The 20865-nt window shown below is 45.5% G+C and overlaps 1 protein-coding gene across 20 annotated transcripts in view; it reads right to left on the bottom strand.

Annotated features, from left to right (window-relative positions):
- UBR5 (ubiquitin protein ligase E3 component n-recognin 5) overlaps window positions 1-20261 on the bottom strand; it is a 136853-nt gene extending 116592 nt beyond the window's left edge. For 8 of the 20 annotated variants that reach the window (XM_059672010.1, XM_059672013.1, XM_059672020.1 and 5 more), the window contains exon 1: window positions 19738-20257. In XM_059672010.1, the coding sequence (XP_059527993.1) occupies window positions 19738-19799 (62 nt within the window). In that variant the 5' untranslated portion in view covers window positions 19800-20257. Of the gene's footprint in view, window positions 1-19737 lie in introns of all 20 variants that reach the window. The other 12 variants (XM_059672012.1, XM_059672015.1, XM_059672017.1 and 9 more) reach the window with 5 other exon arrangements.
- Window positions 20262-20865: the final 604 nt, after the last annotated feature.

The following is a 20865-nucleotide window of genomic DNA, read 5'->3' as shown; positions in this document are numbered from 1 at the left end:
TCTTTGACAGGCCTCCCATCAAGAGCTGGAGTCTAATTATCCCTCCTTGCATAGGCCTATGACTTACTTGAGAAAAAAATGAGGCAGAGTGACTCTGCATGACTTCTAAGACTATGTCATAAAAAGGCATTCCAGCCTGATGGCCTTTCTTGGGATTCATGCCTTTGAAACTCTGAGCTGACACATATCAAGTCTGGCTACCTGGAAGCATCCATTCTGCAGAGACCACACACACAGAGGGAGAGATGCCTGAGGACCCAGCTGTTTGACTTCTATATGATGTAAGCTACCATTGACTGCAACTGCAGAAGACACCTACAGTAAGAACCACTTAGCTGAGTACTGTCAATCCCCAGAAATAATGACTGTTGTTTCACATTAAGTTTAGAGTTGTTTATAACACAGCAATAAAAACAAACACAGAATGATAAAAAACAAAAAACTCAACATTTTCTTTGGTGTTAATTCCACTGGTATATGAATAAAGCCTCATTGATGCTTCATCTTTGATATCTTCCTTAACGGTTTCCTTTAATTATGCCAAGGTAAAAGAACAAACAAAACCTGTATATTCCCTGCACCTGTGGACTTCCTTAAACATTTATTTCAAGTATCTTATTTACAAATCTATTTAACCTTAGACTAATCTGAAGTAAATCTTTGCTCAAAATAAAAGCCAATCTTTATGTAAACATAAACAAAATCCTTACACTTCTATACACCTTTGTAACTAATATAACACTGACAGGCCAACTCTCCTGCCAACCACCCAGGTAACATACACTGATAAAATGTTCTCATTTCCTGATCCCTGCAGTCAGGGGACTATGTGAGGAAACAAAAGCTGACAAGGCTTAACACTTCACAAGTCACTGGTTTCTAATTAAAATGGTCTCCAAACATCCCTGCAAGTTTAACAAGTGCACAACCTGGCCTATCATTTCCACATCTTTTGCTGCTGATAATAAGATGTTATCTGACAATCCTATTTAATAAAAGGCTAATATGCAAATAGACCAAACAGCAGAACAACCAAAAAACTGGTGGCTAAGATATGTGCTGACCACCAGGGGGCGTGTGTGGAACATGGAAGGCATTGGCTGCAGCGGGATGGTGGAGCAGGTGAGCAGGGGGTGCCAGACCAAGGTGGGACACCGGTTGCTGTCATCAGGGCGAGCCTCTGGTGGTTACTGAAAATTCTTTGCTCCCGTGCCCTGCAATCCCACTGGGTGCTGCCGGCACCAGAGCCGGCACCTGCCATGGTCCATGCGCACCCCCTGGTGATCAGTGCACATCATAGCAGCCTAGTTGTTCGGTTGTTCCACTGTTCAGTCTATTTGCATATTAGGGTTTTATATATATACTAGGGGCCCGGTGCACGAAATTCGTGCACTGGGTGTGTGTGTGGGGGGGGGAGTATTCCTCAGCCCAGCCTGCCCCCTCTCACATACTGGGAGCCCTCAGGTGTTGACCCCCATCACCCTCCAATCGCAGGATCGGCCCCTTGCCCAGGCCTGACACCTCTGACAGAGGTGTCAGGCCTGGGCAAGGGACCCTCATTTCCCCCCATCACTGGTTCTGCCCCCAGCCCCCTCCGATTGCTGGCTCTGCCCCTTGCCCAGGCCTGATGCCTCGGCCAGAGGCGTAGACCCCCATCACCCTCTGATCGCCTGATCGGCCCCTTGCCCAGGCCTGACGCCTCCGCCAGAGGTGTCAGGCTTGGACATGGGACCCCCATCTCCCCCCGATCACTGGCTCTGGTCCCCGCCCAGGCCTGAGGCCTCTGGCCCAGGAATCATGCCTGGGCAGGGGACCCCCATCTCCCTCTGATCGCTTGCTCCACCCCCCGCCCAAGCCTGACACCTCTGACCCAGGCTTCAGGCCTGGGCAAGGGGACCATCATATCCCCCCAATCCCTGGCTCAGCCCCCCGCCCAGGCCTGATGCCTCGCCCAGAGGAGTTGACGCTCATCACCCTCCGATCACCAATCACCGGATCGGCCCCTTGACCAGGCCTGAGGCCTCCAGCAGAGGTGTCAGGCCTGGGCAGGGGACCCCCAGCTCTCCGCAGTTGCAGGCTCCGCCCCTGCCCAGGCCTAACGCCTCTGGCTGAGGCGTCCAGCTCGGGCAGCGGCGACCCGCAGCTGCAGCGGCCCCGCGATCGTGGGCTCCGCTTTAGGCCCAGGCAAGGGACCCCTAGCTCCCGGGACTGCCAGCTTCGACCGTGCCCAGCTCCCATCACTGGCTCCACCCCTACTTCCTGCAATCACTGGCCAGGGCGGAAAAGGCACCTGATTCTCCGATCATGGCTGGGGGGCAGGGCCAAGGCGGCCCCAGTTCCGCCTTTGCCCTGCCCCCCAGCTCTTAGCTCCCCCCTGGGTTTCCGATCACTGTCAGTGGCAGGGGGCTTCTTGCTGCTTTCCCTTTCGCCTCCCTGCATTGTGCCTACATATGCAAATTAACCGCCATCTTGTTGGCAGTTAACTGCCAATCTTAGTTGGCAGTTAACTGCCAATCATAGTTGGCAGTTAATTTGCATATAGCCCTGATTAGCCAATGAAAAGGGTATCATCGTACGCCAATTACCATTTTTCTCTTTTATTAGTGTAGACTAGAGGCCCTGTGCACGAATTCATGCACGGGCGGGGTCCAGTCAGCCCGCCCTACTGGGCCAGGCCGGTGGGGGGCAAGAGCCACGGGTGGTTGGCCAGCTGGTCCCACCCCCAATTGGGGGCATGGCTGGCTGGGGGGCCCCTGATCAGGCCGGTTGGCCGACCACAGTGCATGTCATAGTGACTGGTCCTTCCGGCATTCCTGTTGCTTGGCTTATATAGGTTATATGTTAATAAGGATATATTTCAAATAGATGTATCATATGGATATTAAACACCATACATTTCAATGGAAGTGTTTTATAATTATTAACATATAAAAAGCATGTCACTAGAATGTAAGCTCCACAAGGGCAGGAAAATTTGCCCTGAAGTATCTGGCCCAAACAAGCCCTCAATAAATATGCTGACAAACAATGAATGTATAAAAGAAACTTTAAGTCAAATTTTTAAAAAATGTTTTCTGAGAATGTTCATTTCTATTTCTAATTCAGGAAGAAAATTCTGGTCAATTTACTAGGGGAAAAAAGTTTAAATTTTACCGCAATGATTTTTACAAGCTGTCTTCTCCCTGGATGAACTCAAAATCCAAAGGCTTTCCATACACACCATTTCTTTGTGGCATGGTTGTTAGCAAACATTCTAAAAGCTCAAGTCAGAAATTATGCCCAGATCTGATTCTAATGGGCTTTGTTCAAAGTCTAAGCTTAAAATAATGTTTCAAAATAATAAATCTATTTATAGAATCATTCCTCGGTTTTATGCAAAGAATTGTATTTCCTATAAGAAGTTTCTAGAGTAAGAAATTTAATGAAATTAAATCAGTATTTTTTATTCAATGCTTTTCATTTTCTTGTTTTAGGTGGATAGCTAACTAAACTATAACATTCTCCCATGGTTTTATTCTTTTTCTATTATTAAAATAATACATGCTCAAATAGAGGTATATAAAATACTAACACATATTAAAAGACATCAAAGTAATTACTCACCTTGGTCAGGTTGGTCAATTGGTTATAGAGCATCATCCCAATACACTAAGGTTGCAAGTTCAATCCCCAGTCAGGGTACATACAATAATCAACCAATGGACCTAGCAAGGTGGCTCAGTTGGTTGGACTGTTGTCCTGTGCACCAAAAGGTCTCCAGTTTGATTCCCGGACATGACACATATCTAGGTTTAGGGTGCCATCCCAGGTCAGGGAACATGGGGGAGGAGGGGGGCACCAATTGATGTTTCTCTCTCTCCCATCCTCTCTCTCTAGGAATCAATAAAAATATATCCTCAGGTGAGGACAGAGAAAAATTTAAAAAGAATCAACCAATGAATGCATAAATATGTGGAACAACAAATCAATGTTCTCCCTCACTCTAAAATCAGTAAATAGCCAGCCCAGTGGTTGAGCATCAACCTATGAACCAGGAGGTCCCGGTTAGATTCCAGATCAGGGCATACGCCCGAGTTGTGGGCTCAATCCCCAGTGTGGGGTATGCAGGAGACAGCCGGTCAATAATTCTTTCTCATCACTGATGTTTCTATCTCCCTCTCCCTCTCTGATGTCAATAAAAAAATTCTCTTAAATAATATCAGCATATAAAAAAAATGTTTAAGTAATCACTCATAACCCAGAGACAAGTGCATTGCCATTTTCTTTCAGCACTTCTTATGAAACTTTTGTCTTTAACATGGTTAACCCCATGGACTGCTTTATCTCAGCGATACTGGCTCATATGCAGGATTTGTAGTTTTTCCCAACAGCAATGAGGCATTTGATCTGAACCATCCATTCAAGCTTGCTCATCCTCATTAACCATAGCATACACCAATAACCTGGCTGGACAGAGGTGAAAAATGCTATTTGTAGTCATGAAATCAAGCAACCTGCCTAAAATGGAATGGAATTCACACCCCTTACTGCACTGGTTCATTTACCCTAAGTCTAACCCATTAAATTAACCAGTCACAGCCAATATATGACCTAGCACATAAGATTTATTTTATCATGATAATACAAAGCTCATTACTGAAGATAGTTAACAGGGTATCTTTTTCTACCAAAAAACTGTTCAACTGATTTGATATCCTATGCAATCATTATTCTAAGCATTCTGGGCTTTAGCTCTTCAAATGTACCGGACTCTCTCAATTAAGGGTCTTCACACATGTTGTTCCCCCCGCACAGAAAACTCTTTCAGCCCTTAATACCCTGCCCTGAAAACACAGTCCCCACACTGGCCCCTCAGCCTCCCTCCTATTCAGAATCCTGATCCTCCTTTTAAGCATTTCTTCTCCCAGTAAGCTTTCCTTCTTCCTATGTGCCTCTGGAAAAGAATCTGGAACTTTCTCTTCACTGCACTCATCTCACTGCCCTATACTAGCCAGTCTTTCCCACAGACTCAGCTCCACCACCATCCACTCAAGACTTAGACCGACATGCAGCAGAAGGCCCCAAAATTTACCGAATTAAATGAGAAATTATTTTAATGGCATATATACATATATAGTGTATCCATATTAATATTTAATTACATTTATATAATATATGTATGTGTATCAGAAACACAAGTAACTTCCCATGCTCATTCCAAAAGAAAAGGAAAAACAATAAAGCTGAATTGATGCAGAATCTTGGCCACTTAACTAATCACCTTGGGCACTCCAGCCCTCAATTTCCGCAGCTATAAATAAAAAAAAAAAAATCCTAAAATCCTCCTTGGTGTAAAATGTCGAACATCTCAAATATTATTTCCTACTCAGCAATCAAACTCAAGTAGACCTGCAGTCTACTACTCCAGTCAAAAGGTAAGATCAATTACCACAGCCTAACATACAGATGATAATAGGTATCCTGGAAAATTGAGGTTCAATTCCCACCGAGCACTTGACAGCACTGGGACCTCCTAAACAGCCTTGGGAAAGAAAACAGTTTCAACCTAGCAGAAATCAAAGGTGAGCAAACACTCCCACCCCCAGTGGTGACACACAGCCAATGTGCTTTTGCTTTATCCCACATTATTACTAGTGAGCTTTTGTCACATAGAACCTTCCCCCATTAAATTTATATGAAAAGTGTAATTAAAAGGTAATATAATTATACTAATACATCAGTACTAGCCGTTTGAAATTTTTTGAAAAATACAGAATATTTGGGCTGATTTTTAAGAGTTCCCCTCGTTAATAAACCAACAGGGGAAGTTTAGAACACCCACAATTCTAAAAACCCCTTAGAACAAGTACAAAAGGGCAGAAAAGCAGGTCTGAGGCAGGAAATAATACTAAATCTTAAAATGTCAAAGGTGACCAACATACATCAACTATAACTCATCAAACACTACCTAGAGGGCCCAAATCACACAGACTCAAAGCTGATATTAACTTTCAAATATCAAATACACCCTCTCATCTTACAAATGAGTAACCTAAGACTCACTGCAGGCAATGGCTTGTCTAAGATCCCACCACTGGTCAATACGAAGACCAAGCCGCCTACCTCCAAATCCAGTATCTTTCCAGTTCTCAGAGCTCTGCCCCCATCAGGACCTGTCTGTAGGACAAAATCTTTTGGATATACAGTAACACTCCCAAATTCTGTAAGAATTGTAATACTTGGTTATAAATGTCAATACCATAAAACAAACCTGAAGATAGGTAAAAATGTATTACAAAACTTAAAAGTTAAGCAGATACATCTAAATTTAAAAAAATGTATTTTTGACTATTTCATCTCACCTACAGGTCTTAATTCTGGTATGAAATTCTAAACCCAATAAAACCTATCTATTACATGAATATCTACAACCATAATCTTCAAATAGTTTTGGCAGTACATTAGATGAATTGAATTTTATTAGTGTAGATGAATTTATTATCTACACTAATAAAAGTGAAAAATGGTAATTGGCGTACGATGATACCCTTTTCATTGGCTAATCAGGGCTATATGCAAATTAACTGCCAACTATGATTGGCAGTTAACTGCCAACTAAGATTGGCAGTTAACTGCCAACAAGATGGCGGTTAATTTGCATATGTAGGCACAATGCAGGGAGGCGAAAGGGAAAGCAGCAAGAAGCCCCCTGCCACTGACAGTGATCGGAAACCCAGGGGGGAGCTAAGAGCTGGGGGGCAGGGCAAAGGCGGAACTGGGGCCGCCTTGGCCCTGCCCCCCAGCCATGATCGGAGAATCAGGTGCCTTCTCCGCCCTAGCCAGTGATTGCAGGAAGTAGGGGTGGAGCCAGTGATGGGAGCTGGGCACGGTCGAAGCTGGCAGTCCCGGGAGCTAGGGGTCCCTTGCCTGGGCCTAAAGCGGAGCCCACGATCGCGGGGCCGCTGCAGCTGCGGGTCGCCGCTGCCCGAGCTGGACGCCTCAGCCAGAGGCGTTAGGCCTGGGCAGGGGCGGAGCCTGCAACTGCGGAGAGCTGGGGGTCCCCTGCCCAGGCCTGACACCTCTGCTGGAGGCCTCAGGCCTGGTCAAGGGGCCGATCCGGTGATTGGTGATCGGAGGGTGATGAGCGTCAACTCCTCTGGGCGAGGCATCAGGCCTGGGCGGGGGGCTGAGCCAGGGATTGGGGGGATATGATGGTCCCCTTGCCCAGGCCTGAAGCCTGGGTCAAAGGTGTCAGGCTTGGGCAGGGGGTGGAGCAAGCGATCAGAGGGAGATGGGGGTCCCCTGCCCAGGCATGATTCCTGGGCCAGAGGCCTCAGGCCTGGGCGGGGACCAGAGCCAGTGATCGGGGGGAGATGGGGGTCCCATGTCCAAGCCTGACACCTCTGGCGGAGGCGTCAGGCCTGGGCAAGGGGCCAATCAGGCGATCAGAGGGTGATGGGGGTCTACGCCTCTGGCCGAGGCATCAGGCCTGGGCAAGGGGCAGAGCCAGCAATCGGAGGGGTCTGGGGGTCCCCTGCCCAGGTCTGATGCCTGGGCCAGAGGCATCAGGCCTGGGCTGGGGGCAGAACCAGTGATGGGGGGAAATGAGGGTCCCCTGCCCAGGCCTGACACCTCTGTCAGAGGCGTCAGGCCTGGGCAAGGGGCTGATCCTGAGATTGGAGGGTGATGGGGGTCAATGCCTGAGGGCTCCCAGTATGTGAGAGGGGGCAGGCTGGGCTGAGGGACACTCCCCCCCCCCCTCACACACACACCAGTGCACGAATTTCGTGCACCGGGCCCCTAGTAAACAAAAATAATAAGCATGAAAGAGTCAGAGGACACTTGGTCTCATTTTTAAGTGTCTTTGCTACTACACTGCTCTCCTGGCAGTGTTCAAGCTGGCCACAGGATCCCAGTCCCACCCTGGACACAAGTGACAGGAAGGAGCAGACTCCCCACATAAACTCTTCAGGTATCCCCTCTCCCTCCTTGCCAACTCCCAATACAGTCAAAGCATAAGGATGAAGCAACCAGTTTTCATACCCTGATGGGCCAATTATCTTGACTTATTATCCCTAGACAGTATCTTTTGCAAATAAAGAGCAAAGAACAAAAAACCCACTGACTATTCTCACACAACACTTCTGGACTCTCATTATCAGTGTCAAATACAGGCAGCAATGATGAACCCCTCCCGCTTCTGACAGTATCTTCAATCCTATAAACGAAAATTCATTAGGCGAAAGAGAATGAAACCAGTCCCCACACCCTGAAACCTGTCTTCAAAGCCCTTCAGAAGCACCAGGTTTAATTATCAGTTCCTTCTTCCTTCTGACTTTATCTAACCCCTTACTTAATCTTTATTTGTATGTCTGTCTCCCCATTAAACTGAAAGCCCCATGAAGCAGAGATCATCATTTTTGTATCCCAATGTATATAATTTAGTTGGCAAAATACTCATTGAATTGAGCAAAAGAGTAAAATTTATTTTCCCACTTTCCTAGTTCATTTTTTTCATTCATCAACAAAATTTAAGTATCAGTTCTTTCTTCCCCAAGTCATTCCACAATACAAAAACCCTTTAACACAATTCTAAGAGAATAGAAATTGGAGTGGGAAAAACCTAAAGGATCTGGCCCAATTCTCTAATTTTACAAATGAGTTATATCACTTACTCCTGGTCACATGGCCAGTTGGTGTCAGATAAAAAAAGAACAAATCCCCGGCCACTGTTTTCCTCCCATTTATATTCCATTCACCATCAAATACAAGATGAACTGACTAAAAACTTAATCCCTCCCTACTGTATCTTCCATCAATTTAAAATCATCTAAAAATACCAAGTTTTCTTTAAATATTTGTCTTCTAATCTATGTTATTTTAGCAGAGAAATAAACAATGTTCAAAAATGCATATAAGTCCTAGTTGGTTTGGCTCAGTGGATAGAGCGTCGGCCTGCGGGATGAAGGGTTCTATGTTCAATTCCGGTCAAAGGCACATGCCTGGGTTGCAAGCCTGATCCCCAGTGTGGGGCATGCAGGAGGCAGCTGATCAATGATTCTCTCTCGTCATTGATGTTTCTGACTCTGTCTCCCTCTCCTTTCCTCTCTGAAATCAATAAAAATATATATATCTTTAAATGCATATAAGAAAAATGTTCCTTTCCATCTCTAGTATTTTGACAAGGATATGAAAAATACTTGGCACAATCAAGATGTTACCATTGGGGGAAGCTGGGTTATGGGTATAGGAGACCTCTCTGCATTATTTTTATAACTTCTTATGAGTTTATCCTTGTTTTAAAGTAAAAAGTTTAATTTTCAAAAAAGCACACGACACACCCACCTGATGCCACTCCCTAGGCCCACTAATCTATCACCTCACTTTTCTCCAAACTTTCCCAATAAGCCAGAAAAAGTTCCAACTACTTCTCAACCCGAAGTTCCAGGCAGGGATGGTGCAGCAACCTGGTCCAGCAGCACCCCTGGCCTAGCACAATGTTTGAGAAGCACACAAACATTTACTGACCAAGGAAAATTAATCCAACACTGCCCTCAAACTCTGTGCAGGCCACACAGAGCAAATATTTACACAGGCCAACTCTTTGACCAGTCTTTCTGTTTGCTACTGATCGGATCAGCTTCACTCCCTCAACTGTAACCCTATGAGCACTGACATCTGTTTTTAAAAAGCTCTCATCCCATGCCCTGGCTGGTTTGGCTCAGTGGATAGAGCATTGGTCTGCACACTGAGGGGTCCTGGGCGGTTCAATTCCAGTCAAGGGCACATGCCCTAGTTGCAGGCCCAATCCCCAGTAGGGGGAGTGCAGGAGGCAGCCGATCAATGATTCTCTCTCATCATTGATGTTTTTCTCTCTCTCTCCTTCTCCCTTCCTCTCTGAAATCAATAAAAATATTTTTTTTTTTAAAAAAAAAGCTATCATCCAGGGTCTTACAGTTCTGAGGATGACATAATATTTATGTAACTTAAATTTTAAAAATTTCATCTGTAGAAACAAAAAGTCTCAAAAGACAGAAAAACACCCTATTCTCACTCAGCTAGAGAACCCATAATCTGAGGGGGAAAGAATGGCTGAGAGTTGCGAGGAACTGACAAACTTGACCCTATTTGCTGTCACCAACTCATTTAAACTAAGAAAATGGTAAAAGCCTTCTATACAGTGATCTATTTAGTACCATAAAGTAGTCAGTCCACCTTGTATTTGATTATTTAAAGCACTACTTTAAATCAAAGAACCTCTTAATCAAAAAAAGCCACCACAATAAATGTTTTTACTACAATTTGGTTAAGGTTATGTTACTCTTAAAAACCTCAACATTATTGCCAAAAAAAACTTTCCATTAAAAAAAAAAAAAAGTTTATGCCTTAACCGGTTTGGCTCAGTGGATAGGAGCGTCGGCCTGCGGACTCAAGGGTCCCAGGTTCGATTCCGGTCAAGGGCATGTACCTTTGTTGCGGGCACATCCCCAGTGGGGAGTGTGCAGGAGGCAGCTGATCTATGTTTCTCTCTCATCAGTGTTTCTAACTCTCTATTCCTCTCCCTTCCTCTCTGTAAAAAATCAATAAAATATATTTTTTAAAAAAAGTTTAAACATACCCCAAAACAAATGCTATCACCCCTCAAGAATGTCCTAAAATCTACCAAAGAAAGGTTAAATCTTCCTGTCATAAAAAGAAGGTTTACATTTCCAAAGAGTCTTCTGAGGACTCAAGAGGCCCTGGTGAAGAAAAGCCAAAGACCAACTGCCCAGAGTCCCAGACCCTCAACAGTTTTGGGAAACCAAACAAATTCTGGGATGTTACGGGCTAGCTGTTTACTGCAGACTGATTCCTGTCTCTGAATGTCCATGTTGTATGTATCTTGCAGTAGCTCTCTGTTCTCAGAAGCGGCAGAAAGATGAGCAGCTGCCAACAAAAGCAGTCCACATGTCATCCCTGACTTGCAGACCATGAGCTGTAAACTTCCCCATACAGAAGGCACTCTACCCTGGTTCTGTGTCTGTGTCCCCTCAGCAGTGATAGAGACCTAACAGGGAATTAGTAGGAGCAGGTGACAGCAATTTGTACTCATCCCTGCTGGCAACTGCAAGAGGCAAAGAAAAAGTAGTTCCTACACATCATAAAAAGCCAAAAATTAAAGACAAAGAGAGAATCTTAAAGGCAGCAAGTGAAAAGAAAACTGTTACCTACAAAGGAGTTCCCATAGGCTGACACCTGATTTTTCATCAGAAACTCTACAGGCCAGAAGGGAATGGCATGAAGTACTCAAAGTAATGGAAAGCAAGGATCTGAGACCAAGATTACTATATCCAGCAAGACTATCATTCAAAATAGACTGTCAAAAAAAGAGCTTCCCAGACAAAAAAAGGCTAAAGGAGTTCACCACCACCAAGCCAGCATTACAAGAAATGCTAAAGGGATTGCTGTAAGGGATTGCTAAGAAGAAACAGAGAGAAACCTAGCCATACAGAATTACAATGGCTATAAATAAGTACCTCTCAATAATGACCCTAAATGTAAATGGATTAAATACTCCAATCAAAAGGTATAGGGTAGCTGAATGGATACAAAAACATGGCCCAACTATATGCTGTCTACAAGAGGCCCACCTCAAAATAAAGAGACACACAGGATGAAAGTGAAGAGATGGAAAAAAATTTTCCATGTAAATGGAAAAGAAAAAAAAGCTGGAGTAGCAATACTCATATCAGACAAAATAGACTTTAAAAGCATAAGGAGCCCTGGCCTGTTTGGCTCGGTGGATGGAGCGTCGGCCTGCAGACTGAAGGGTCCCAGGTTCGGTTCCGGTCGGGGGCAGGTACCTTGGTTGCAGGCACATCCCCAGTGGGGAGTGTGCAGGAGGCAGCTGTTCGATGTTTCTGACTCTCTATCCCTCTCCCATCCCTCTCCCTTCTTCTCTGTAAAATAATCAATAAGATATATTAAAAAAAAAAAAAAGCATAAGGAAATAAGCCAGCTGGAGAAAAGATAAATATCATATGATCTCATTCATTTGTGGAATATAAAGAACATAAACTGATGAACAAAAATAGAGCAGGGGGAGGATATTCTAGAATATAATAGAAGTAATCCTGTTATTTGCAGATTTTTAATATTTCCTACAACTTTTGTGATCCCATACTATGTTAGTTATAGTTTTGGTAATATTATTACACTTAAAATCCTTTTATTCTTGAAATATTAATGTTTATTGCATGTAATATTATATGTAAGATCATTTTTCTTGAATAATTGGTGTTTACTGCATGTAACATTATCATATTTTAAATTGTTTTTCTTGAGATATTATTTATTGCATGTAACATTATATTTAAGATCGTTTTTCTTGAAATTAAAAAAAAAAATAGACCCAGAAAAAAAAAGTAGTTCCTATACCTCCCCAAAGAATCACCACAGAAACAAAAGGTCACACAGTGCACAGCATGGAAGCAGTCCCTCACCCTCATTATTCTGTCTATAGAGAACCATCACAACACCTGCAATCACTTAAGGAAAACACCAAAGGGTTTCTAGGCGATGAAGACCAGCTTAAACACCACTAGAACTCTAAGCATACTAAGAATGAATGTTTAAACGAGATTTGCATGCAATTTAAGAAAAATCGCTTGATTAGTGCTTCCTTTAAAGACAAAGTAGGGTTTCCATATGCAGATGACACAGCCATTATACTTTGGGACAGGAAACAAAGCCACTCCTTCAACATAATAGATGAACTGCACAAGCCCAATATCCTATCCCCCCAAAGCCTTTTATATAAAACCGTTTTCATCATTTAGACATCAAAACTGCCCTGCCATATTGTCTGTTTTGGCTTTCTCATCAAATTAATTACACTTCCTAATCTCAAAATTGGCTTTTTCTTAAGGCTTACAAAACCCATCATCCTCCACTTTTCACATCACAACAAGCGGGCTGTCACACACACACAAAAAAATACTTTTGGTGTGATGAAAATGCTCTATTTTTTTAAAATATTTTTTTATTGGTTTCAGAGAGAGGGACAGAAACATCAATGAGAATCATTGACAGGCTGCCTCCTGCATGCCCCCTACTAGGGATCGAGCCCCAAACCCGGGCATGTGCACTGACCAGGAATTGAACCCTGACCTGGTTCATGAGTAGACACTCAACCACTGAACCACACAGGCTGGGCTGTGATATAGCTTAATTGTGGTGGTGGGTATACAAATTTTGTATACATTTGTCAAAATTCATCAAACCGTACACTTCAAATGGGTGGATGTTATTGTAAGTTATACTTCAATAAAGCTGATTTACAAAACAAGAGTAGAGAAAGTTGAAAACATTTAATTACGATTAATCATACCATCTGAAATTAAGCAAATTTTGCTATGTAGGTAAGAAATTCTGTCTAAAAGACATGAATAGGCATGAAAGAACACTGATTTCTAATGCTTTATTAAATACTAGAGGCCCGGTGCACGAAATTCATGCACTTGGGGAGGAGTGTGTGTGTGTGTGTCCCTTAGCCCAGCCTGCACCCTCCTGCAGTCCAGGAGCCCTAGGGGGATGTCTGACTGAGTCGGACATCCTTAGCGCTGCCACAGAAGCGGGAGAGTCTCCCGCCACCGCCACTGCGCTCACCAGCCATGAGCCTGGCTTCTGGCTGAGCTGCGCTCTCCCTGTGGGAGCGCAATGACCACCAGAGGGCAACTCCTGTGTTGAGCGTCTGCCCCCTGGCGGTCAGTGCGTGTTACCGGTCGTTCCACCATTTGGTTGATTTGCACATTATGCTATTATTATATAGGAAGGATGCCGACAAAAATGACAATGTCACAGAACATAGTTACCATATTTCTCATTTTAAAGGGTTTATTAACTCTATACTGATCTATCCAGGAATATGAAATATGGCCTCATTAGGAATAATTTCTAATAGCCAAGTTCAAATTACCAATAGTCTCACCTCTATATATTAACTTAGAAGAATGCTGCTAACTTTTCATGTGGCAATCTTATTCCTCAATGTGTTCCATAGAAAATTACTTTAAATTTCAAGAATCCCACCTTATCATTACACAATCATTACAAGTGACTGCTGATAAAATGCTATCACACTGGAGGTTAAGAAGTGACAGCATCAAACTGAAGGGAACCTTAAGATTTCCAGTGTGATGCTGACCCTCCGACTAAGTCTACAATCTAAACAAATTTTCTCTTAAGAATGTCAAATGTTGTAACATGTTAGAACCTAATTAGTTTTATCAGGTAAAATTATCAAAATTGTTGATCGAAAATAAGTGTTTATGTGACAATAGGAAAATCTAAACAGACTGATATCTTATATTAAGGTATTTTTTGTTTTGTTTTTTTTAGGTCTTCATCTCTGAGACATTTTGAAGGTATAATGATTCAATTACCTAATGGAAAGGAATATGTGTGGAAGAGGCTTGAAACCAGACTGGCCATAAGTAGATAACTGTTGAGATTGGGTAATGTACCTGAGTGTTCATTATACTATTTTATCTTTTGTATATGTTTAAAATTTCCATAATAAAAAGCTTAAAAATTTTCAGAGGAAAACTTTAAAATTGCTTTCAATAACCCTATAAATTCTACTGAAGTATAATTTGATAATCTCCAATAATTATACTTTCCTTTAGAGACTATTTCATAAATAACCTGATTAAGGAAAAATCCTGACCTTTCTTAAGTTCAACCCATTATTCCCAGTTGTATTCATGTGTACCATGCAATTTCCTTCACAGGTGCCTGCTTACTACTAAACCTACAATATAATCACTTATTTCTTCATTTATAAAATTGATCTGCCCTTCTTTGCTTTGCTTTCCAATATTTTGTTTGGCTATTTCATACCCTGTCTTTAATATTACTTTTCTTAATCAACTTCATTTAATCATGTTAGTGAAGCTCACCTGTATTTTCCCAGTACAGTTATTCTGTATTATTTGTAGTAACGATCTCAATAATCAAATAGGGAGATTTCCCACTGATGATGTGATTGATGCTCTATCCCACACAGACTAATAGTTGTTTTTTTTTTGATGTAGCACGCTGAAATTTTAGGTTGCTTTCAACTACCCTCCACCACCTTTGTTCAGCTCCATGAAATCCCTGGCATATTTTCTGACTCCTACAGAGAGGGCCAGGGTATGCCTGAGTCTTTAAAACCCAACAGTTCCAAATAAAAGTAAGGAGCACTTACTAAATGTCATGCCCTGTGCAAAAAAAAAAAAAAAAAAGGCACTTTTGACTTGTGGTCACTGCTCTCTAACAGAACTTTCAGTGATGAGGGCGCTGTTCTGTATCTGCACTGTCCAACATAGTGACCACTAGCTCCATGTGGCTACAGAAAACTTGAAATGTGACCAGTGTTACTGAGGAACTGACTTTTTAATTTTATTTCATTTTAATTAACTTCAATTTAAATAGTCACATGAGACTAGCTTATATTGCTTTGATTTTTCTTCATGAAGATTATTTCCATTTAGTTTTATAACTATATGCATTTAAAATAATCTTGGACAGTTTCTCAACTTCAGCACAACAGACATTGGGACAGGAGTTTCGTTGTTGTCGGAGGGTTGGCCTGTGCACTGTAGGATGTTTAGCAGCATCTCAGCAATGCCCCAGCTGCGACAATCAAAGTGTCCCCAAACACTGCCAAAATGCCCCCTTTTGCAAAAATCACACCCAGTTTAAAACTATAAAACTACTGATCTAAGGTTAAGAGTCTGGATTGTGTATTCAGTGCTAAGAATATTCTAGGGCCATTTTTGAGAACCAGATTACACTTAAAAGCAGTTACAACTAGCCATCTCTTCATTCTATTTTCTGCAGAATCTGCATTATAATATTTGTGTTTTCCCACTATCTAAACGGCTCCTCACTGACCTTGAGGCAGGGGTGTGGAGGGTGGGAAGGAGAGACAGGGAGTAAAGTTCTAAGTGGTTAAGTGACTAGACTACCACAACACAGCTAATGAACAGCATGGCTAAAACAAATCCAGATTTAGGAATTCCAAATCTCAAACTCCTGTCTGTATTATCTTACCTTGTAGTCTTACAGCACCTACAGGAGGAAGCTCCTTAGAGAAAAGCCATTTTGATATGAAAATCTCAACCAAGACTGTTAATCACTGCACAACATATGACAATGCCCAAAGCAAAGCTCACAGGAAAAGTCCACGTACAGAAAAAACAGTGAGAACTGACTTGTGCTGTTAACAACCTGCATTCAGGCCAGTGACAAGCCATGCCATACCCACATCAACTTTAAAAGGCCTCCCCTCTCCTAATCTAGTTTTAGGAAAGGGTTGAGAGGGTTAGCACCCTATTAAAAGGCAAAAGTCAATTTGGAGCCATGAGGTAGGTAAGTAGGAGGGAAGAGAAAATCAAAACTCTAAGTAACTGCTGGCATGTCTCAGGGAGCAGAAATATCCCAGAATACAGACCATGTGGAACAGTAGAGAGAGCCCTGGACCTTGGAAAAAGTCCGAGGAGCCATCACGTGGACCTCATCAGTCAGTCGCTCACTGTGTACCGGGATAAATTCCGTCAATCTCTAGGCCTGCTTTTCCAACTCATTAGTGAGAAGACTGGCCTACAGGACTTCCTGGGCCCTTTCCAGGTCTGTGAGCAGGCATTTTCCAGCTCTCCCCTCAACCTGGACAGGCAGACCCATGTTCTTGATATCCTTTTCCTATTTCTCTGAGACAATGTTTTAAGCAGAAACAGCACTAACTCCAGAAATTCCCTAGAAAGAAAACTGAAAGGTCACAAACGTATCTAAGCATGGAATGGTTTCAATTCACCACAATGAATATTTACAGAAGGCCAGCCACTCAGCACCAGGGACCTTGTAATCACTCCAGGAAACTACAACCAACCAACATGCTAAGATCTCTAAACTCCTCATCTCTGCCCTAGCTATCTCCATCTATATTCATCCACTGCATTCATTATTTGGTCTCCCAGGGCCAATAATTAAAGGCTTTAATACACAAAAATAAACAGAGACTACTGCGGAATTAGCAAGTTTGAAAACAAAGGAAAAAAATCAATGTTTCAACTTTTTTAAATACTGAGTGCATTTTACATGTTTGAGACATCACACGATTACACTGAACAAAATATTTGATTTTTAAAAGAATGTGGCTAAAGAAAAAACCTTATTTGAAGAAAATATTGATATTTTGAATCCCCTAAATTTTCTTTAACTGAGCAATTTATTTGCAGTACACCACACTGCCTGTCCAATCTTAATTTCTGTGTAAAGAATGAAGTCTACTTGTTTAGACCCCTTTAAGCCCCAAACTATCATTTCATTTGTGACTATCACATTTCACTTATAAAAATCAAGCTATAGTAGCACATTCTTTTCTATTATCAAAACTTGCTAAACCTTGATAAGGCTGTTATCCTCACTACTATTCTAGTCTTGTTCCAGATGTTAAGATTCCAGAACAGCAGTATCTTTGGAAACAGGCTTTTCCCAAGCAATGCAGCAACAGGTTGACTGGCTCCTTCTTTTTGAAGGGGAGACACACAGAAAGCTCTACCACAAGTCAATTACTTCAAAACTTAGTGTGCAGGGCTGTCTCAAATGCTGCCTTCACAAATCTCAACAGACCAGACATTTTTATACTCCAATACAAATGTAGGTCCCCAAAGTTTTACCTACAGCACTTCCCTATTTTTTCAAAATACCTGCATCCTTGATGCACACATTTTATGATCTGAATCAAACCCACTTATCTTATTTCATGCTTGAAAACTAAAGATGATCTAAATATTGTATACTGACACTACAGGAATCAAAACCAAAGTGGATTACTTGCTTGTACTAGGAATGGGGGGGGAAGGCAGCTTAAAAAGATACATTACTGGTCAATTTCTCAGACTAGCTGAAGCAAAAGGAATGCTCAAAAATGAACCAAATTGCCAAATACTACTGCAAAATAGGTTCTGGCATGTGTGGTCCTTGGGTAAACTAGCCGGGACTCTCGGTATGTAGTAAAGTAAGACTCTCCTCCATGGTGGAATTTTCTGTTAAAAGACGTTATACTCCATGCACTACCAACTTGGTTCTATCCTCACTACTAGCCAGATTCGAAATTTCACCCAAAAAAATCTGTTAGAAGCCTTTCAAGAGATCTCGAATGAGATATCAGATTAAGGATCCCGTAATAAAATCTGGCATGACTTAAAGCTTCTTTCAGTATTTTCGGAAAGAATTCCAGAAGTTTCACAAACACGTTAAATTATGGCTACAACCAAGATGCGTGAAACCCGAGCCAGTGGTCGGATGGAGAGGCTGTCGCCCCCCTGAGGCACTTAGATCCTTCGAGACCAGGGCCAGTGTCTCAGCAGCAAGTTAGGCCTCTCCCTCCCCCTCCCGGGAAGCGCATGACAAATCGGGTGTCACACAACTCGGGTCACCCGGCCACCTCGCAAAAATCCTCCCGAACTTCAAAACCCGGACCCAGATGGCCTCCGCCATGCCAATGAAAAGGGGCCGGGAAAGCACAGGGGGAAGGCGGCTCAGCATGTCCCCCCTGGTGACCCCGTAGACACTCAGCCCATCATCAGATCCGAGTCCTGGAGTCTAAGACTTGCTTTAATGGAGGCCTCCCTCCACCGCCGTGGAGTCTCTGTTTTACATCAGAAAGGGAACTTTTCCTGCTTTATCTCAGTTCCCTGGGAGCAGGCGGCCCTGCAATTCAATATCCTAAACTGGCAGGGGACGGTGGAGGAGGAAAGAGGGGACTCCACGGCCAAGACGGCCTTCTTGTGAAAGACAAAAAAACAAAAACACACACACAAATCACCATCCCTCCTCCGCCCATAGCAAACCCACCCCAGAAATTCACAGCGCGTTCAGGGAGGCAGCCCTGCGAACTGCAAACGTCTGCGAGTTTCTCTGCTACTCTAGGCTGGGTTTTCAGCTGTCAAATTACAACTCAGGACAACACTGCCATTAGAATTAAAAAAATTTTAAAAAAGGAAACAAAAAAAGAAAAGCTCGCACCACAGGGAAGGGAGCAGGAGAGCAGAGGGAATCCGACCCATTTCCCCGCCCCCGCCCGGATCCACCCCAACCCCGGGCAGGCCAGCCTCCCCGCAGGGGCTCCAATTTAATAATAATAACAACAGTCATGGCGCTTCCTCCCCGCCCCCCACCGCGATGATCTGCCGGGAACCAGCGCCCCCCCCCCCAACCCCGGGTTCCCCAGGCTGCCCGGGTCCAGGCCGCCCCTGGGACACCACTCCCGGGGGCCCGGGCCAGCCCTGCCGACCGGGGCCCCTCCGCCCGCTCCCCCTCTTCCCTCTCTTTTCACCGCCACCATCCCCCATCCGCATTGTCTGTCTCAATTCAACTTTGACTAATATGGATTCCTCGGGCCTGGGCCCGGCGGTAATTACAGCCCCCTCCCACCCACCCCCCGCGGCTCCCCGGAGCCGGACCCTCCCCATCTCCGCAGAGTTCAACGCGGCTCCTCGGAAAGGGGGGGGGGACCCCGCGCTGCCCCCGCAGCCCCGCGCCCCCGGACTCGAAGTTGGCCCCGGAAAGGGCCTAGCCGGGGGCAGTGAGGACACCCCTACCGGCCCCCACCCCCTCCCCCACCCCCTCGCCAACCGGCCGGCGGGTAAACACCGGCGTCCGCCCCGGCGCGGCCCCGCGGGGGAGCACGGGGCGGGGAGACGCCCCTCCCCCGCCCGCCGGCCCCATTACCTGTCATTGAGCTGGTCCTCGGTGCCCGGCAGCGGGTGAACCACGAAATGGATGGACGTCATGGTGCTTCCTTCTCGTCCTCCTCCCGAGGACGGCCCCCTCGCGCTCTCGCCCGCCCGCCCCCCCCGCCCCGAACCCACTTCCCCTCCCCGAAACCCACTGCCGCCGCCGCCTCCCAGACCCCAAAGGGACGGCAGCGAAGGCGCAGGGGCCGCCGCTCGCTGCCAGGCGTGTGTCCGCGGCCCGGCGGCCCGGCGAGGCGGGCAGGAGGGCAGGTCTCCTCGCCACCCGCTCCCCGGCGAGAGCGCGCAGAGCTGCGAGGCCGGCGGCGGTGGGGCGCCCGGGGCGGGAGAAGGGCCGGGCTGCGGGGACGGTGTGGTCCTGGCGGCGGACGGGGTCCGGACTGGGGAGGTGGGAGGGGGACGGGCCCGCACCGCGCGTCACTGGCGAGAAGCCGACGCCAGAGCCGCGGCCGCCATCTTCACTTCTGCCCCAGTTTCTCCGCCTCGCAGGCTCGGCTCCCGAGCGGCGGGGGAGGGGCAAACGGGGGGAGGAGGAGGGAGGAGACCGGCGGGCGGGGGGTCCGACTGCGAGGGGCGGGGCTCCGGGAAACGGGCGGTCAGGCCCTTGCGATTGGGCGGCTCAACGTCGTCGGGCCACGGCGCTGTAAGGCGCGCGCCGATTGGTCCGTTCGGCCCCGAGCCCGGCCCCCGCCGCGGGTGGGGCTGGGCCCGTCCGGGTGCGTGTCCCGGGAGCACGTGTTGGGGAGTGAGCGGCGGAGGGGCGCGTCCGCCCGCGCGGGGAGCAGGGAGGAGCGGGTCCGGCCGGCGTGCGAGGGTGTCCGTGGAGGTGGCAGGAAGAGGGGTCCCGCATGCCCTTTGATTTCCGGGGAGCCGACCTCATTATTCAGCAAACCCGGGGCGGGTGGGGAGGCGCTGTTCCCGTCCTTCCTCCGCAGTTACATTTAAAGTGGAAGCTCGGGCAGGCGAGGCACCGCCGCCTGTTGGCGAAGGTAGGTTATGTAAGAGCCTTTCCAGCCAGGCCCTGGGGTAGGAGCCCAGAGCCAACGCCTCCTACCGCCTGGGTTTCCCCAGTTACCCCGCCGCCGCCACCATCCATCCCGTGGCC

The sequence above is a fragment of the Myotis daubentonii genome, chromosome 17, assembly GCF_963259705.1.
Source record: "Myotis daubentonii chromosome 17, mMyoDau2.1, whole genome shotgun sequence".
In the NCBI taxonomy this organism is placed as follows: domain Eukaryota; kingdom Metazoa; phylum Chordata; class Mammalia; order Chiroptera; family Vespertilionidae; genus Myotis; species Myotis daubentonii.
This window is presented reverse-complemented; position numbering and strand designations above follow the sequence as displayed.